The 3135-nt window shown below is 48.3% G+C and overlaps 1 protein-coding gene across 1 annotated transcript in view; it reads right to left on the minus strand.

The window, feature by feature from the left end:
• The window catches only part of LOC111534730 (nuclear pore complex-interacting protein family member B13-like), a 3339-nt gene extending 659 nt beyond the window's left edge, over positions 1-2680 (minus strand). Inside the window, 2 exon segments of the mRNA XM_031935143.1 lie at positions 14-289; positions 292-2680. Coding sequence (XP_031791003.1) covers positions 14-289; positions 292-1440 — 1425 coding nt within the window. The 5' untranslated portion in view covers positions 1441-2680.
• Positions 2681-3135: the final 455 nt, after the last annotated feature.

The following is a 3135-nucleotide window of genomic DNA, read 5'->3' on the forward strand; positions in this document are numbered from 1 at the left end:
GAAGACACTCGGGAGGCATCTGCAGTGTCTGAAAATCATCAGGTGGAGAAGGTGAAAGATGTACACAAAGACACTCGGAAGGCGTCTGCACTGTCTGAAAATCATCCAGTGGAGAAGGTGGAAGACGTACAAGGAGACACTCGAGAGGCGTCTGCAGTGTCTGAAAACCATCACGTGGAGAACGTGGATGAGGTACCAGAACACACTCGGGAGGCGTCTGCAGTGTCTGAAAATCATCAGGTGTAGAAAGTGGAAGAGGTACCAGAAGACACTCGGGAGGCGTCTGCAGTGTCTGAAATCATCACATGGAGAAGGTGGAAGAGGTACCAGAAGACGCTCGGGAGGCGTCTGCAGTGTCTGAAAATCATCAGGTGGAGAAGGTGGAAGAGGTACCCAAAGACACTCGGGAGGCGTCTGCAGTGTCTGAAAATCATCAGGTGGAGAAGGTGGAAGAGGTACCCGAAGACACTCTGGAGGCGTCTGCAGTGTCTGAAAATCATCAGGTGGAGAAGGTGGAAGAGGTACCCGAAGACACTCGGGAGGCGTCTGCAGTGTCTGAAAATCATCAGGTAGAGAAGCTAGAAGAGGTACGCGAACACACTCGCGTGGCGTCTTCAGTATATGCAAATCATCAGGTGGAGAAGGTGGAAGACGTACCCGAAGACAGTCGGGTGGCGTCTGCACTGTCCGAAAATCATCAGGTGTAGGTGGAAGAGGTACACAAGGACACTCGGGACGCGTCTGCAGTGTCTCAAAATCATCAGGTGGAGAAGATGGAAGAAGTACCCGAAGACACTCGCGTGGCGTCTGCAGTGTCTGAAAATCATGAGGTGGAGGTGGACGAGGTACCCAAAGACACTCGGGAGGCATCTGCAGTGTATGACAATCATTACGTGGAGAAGTTGGAGGAGATATCTGAAGACACTCAGGTGGCGTCTTCAGTGTCTGAAAATCATCAGGTGGAGAAGGTGGAAGAGGTACCGGAAGACACTCGGGAGGCATCTTCAGTGTCTCAAAATCATTAGGTGCAGGAGGTGGAAGAGGTACCCGAAGACACTCGGGAGGCGTCTGCAGTGTCAGAGAGTCATCAGCTGGAGAAGGTGGAGGAGGTACCAGAAGACACTCGGGAGGTGTCTGCAGCCTCAGAGAGTCATCAGCTGGAGAAAATGCTTGAGGTCCCAGGGGACAGTCAACTGGAGGGCTATGTGGTCTCAGAAAATCATCAGTTGTAGAAGGTTCTTGAGGTCCTAGGGGACACTTGAGTTGAGAAATAGTCGGAGGTCCCAGAAAACCTTTAGCTGATGGAAGTGGTTCAGCTCCCAGATGATACTCAGATGGAGGAGGCAGCTGGTGGGCCATCCATTGTCTTAAAGGTTCAGCCGTGAGGTAGGGCAGGTAGTAGGGCAATCCTGAGGAATGATGATGCTTCCCTGCAACCATACTGACCTGTAGGGCAGAAGGAGGAAATGTTTTCACGTATATTCATTTGATGGACATAATTCCCACCACCAACACAGGCTGCACCTACTGTTGCTGGTGATAGTTTTTTGCACCTTTCCACCCTCCAGGTTGCAAAATAGCATTATCAGCGTTATAATATCACTCTTCCACTGAGTACTGCCGACAGCTGGGTAAAAAAGAAGCGTCACTGGGACACACTGTTGTCTCCACATGCCACTGTGTCTGTCTGCAAATGTAGGCAGGCTGGGGTCCTGCCCCAGGGAAGACAGAGTCATAACAGAGTAATAAAGCAGCATGTTTGAGACACAGGAGTGTCTATGTCTATCCTCATTCCTTCCTCACAGTCGTCACCAGAGCATTTTCCTTGCACCAGGTCAACAGACAGTAAGAGAAGCATGAAAAGCATGAAAAGTCCGCACATGTTGCAGCTTCTTTTTGGAGAATGTTTTCCAGGCCTTTTATGTTCTGTCTCTGATTCTCAGAACTCTGCAAGGTCAGTGTGACCACGCTGCTCAAAATCTAAGAAAACAGAGGTTTGCAGAGGAAGGAGAAAATGTGCCCAGGATCACAAAGCTTGCAAGAGGCCGAGTGGAAGTTGATTTCAGCTCTCCCTGCAGGACCCTCTCATTTCCCCTCTGTTTCCCTTCTTGACAAACGATCTTCTTCACTCTGGAGGTGCCACCCATGAGAACAAAGAGTTCTGGGGAGATGTGGATTCCTGAAGAGCTGCAGGGGACCTGGGAGAGGGTTTTCTGACAGAACAATCCTACATCAAGAAGTCAGTTAGGCATGGCTGTAATATTTCTTTTCACTCCCAGGTAATACCAAATTGTAAGTGCATTATGATATGAAGAATACTTTTGTCCATGGAAAAATGAGGTGGGAATTCTAAACAAAGCAAGTTTTAAAAATGTGTTTGACTTCAAGTGTACAAGTCCCATCATGTGTAATCATAAGACTCGGCAGCTGTTGAAGGTACAGAGGCCACACAAGAACCAGCTTAGCTGAGCATCATTTAAGGCCTTCATTTGGAATTGTCCCTTGGTAATAAGTTACATTCACTCTTCACTAACTCACACTCGGGGCCTATTTGCTATTACAAATATGGAACCTCTGACACTGAGAATATTAGATCAGGGGCACCACTGGGTGGGCATGAAGGTGTTTTTGCACCACACAGTTACCAAGAGGGATGGGACTGTGATGGACTATGGAATTGCCCTTGTCAAAGAGTATTCAAAATTGCACAAGGCATAAATTAATGTTGGATTAATGAGGTTTCACTATCTTCTGGGAATACAGCAGATATTTCAAATGTTAATCTCCTACCTTAGAGCAGAAAAAAAAACAAAATCACAGCAAAGGAAGGAAAACCCCACATATTTCAGAAATGAGACCTCACAACATCTTGAGTAAAGAGGGTCAGTGGGAGTTCACTGCACCATGAGACCTACAGTAGTGGAGGTCAGTGGCACCTCCTCGTGTTGGTTCTGGAAACAGAACAGTAAAAGCCCTTCAGCCGTCGGCCCCTGAGCATTTATGGATTCTGGAGGTGCCACCAACGATGATCAGCCGGGAACGGAGAAGCCTGAAAGCTCATGGGGAAGATTTTGCTTCTGAAAAAGTCGAGACAGAAAAGGCACCACAGAACCCACAGAGCAGAGGCCAGGCCAG

This window comes from Piliocolobus tephrosceles, unplaced genomic scaffold (assembly GCF_002776525.5).
Source record: "Piliocolobus tephrosceles isolate RC106 unplaced genomic scaffold, ASM277652v3 unscaffolded_741, whole genome shotgun sequence".
NCBI classification, from domain to species: domain Eukaryota; kingdom Metazoa; phylum Chordata; class Mammalia; order Primates; family Cercopithecidae; genus Piliocolobus; species Piliocolobus tephrosceles.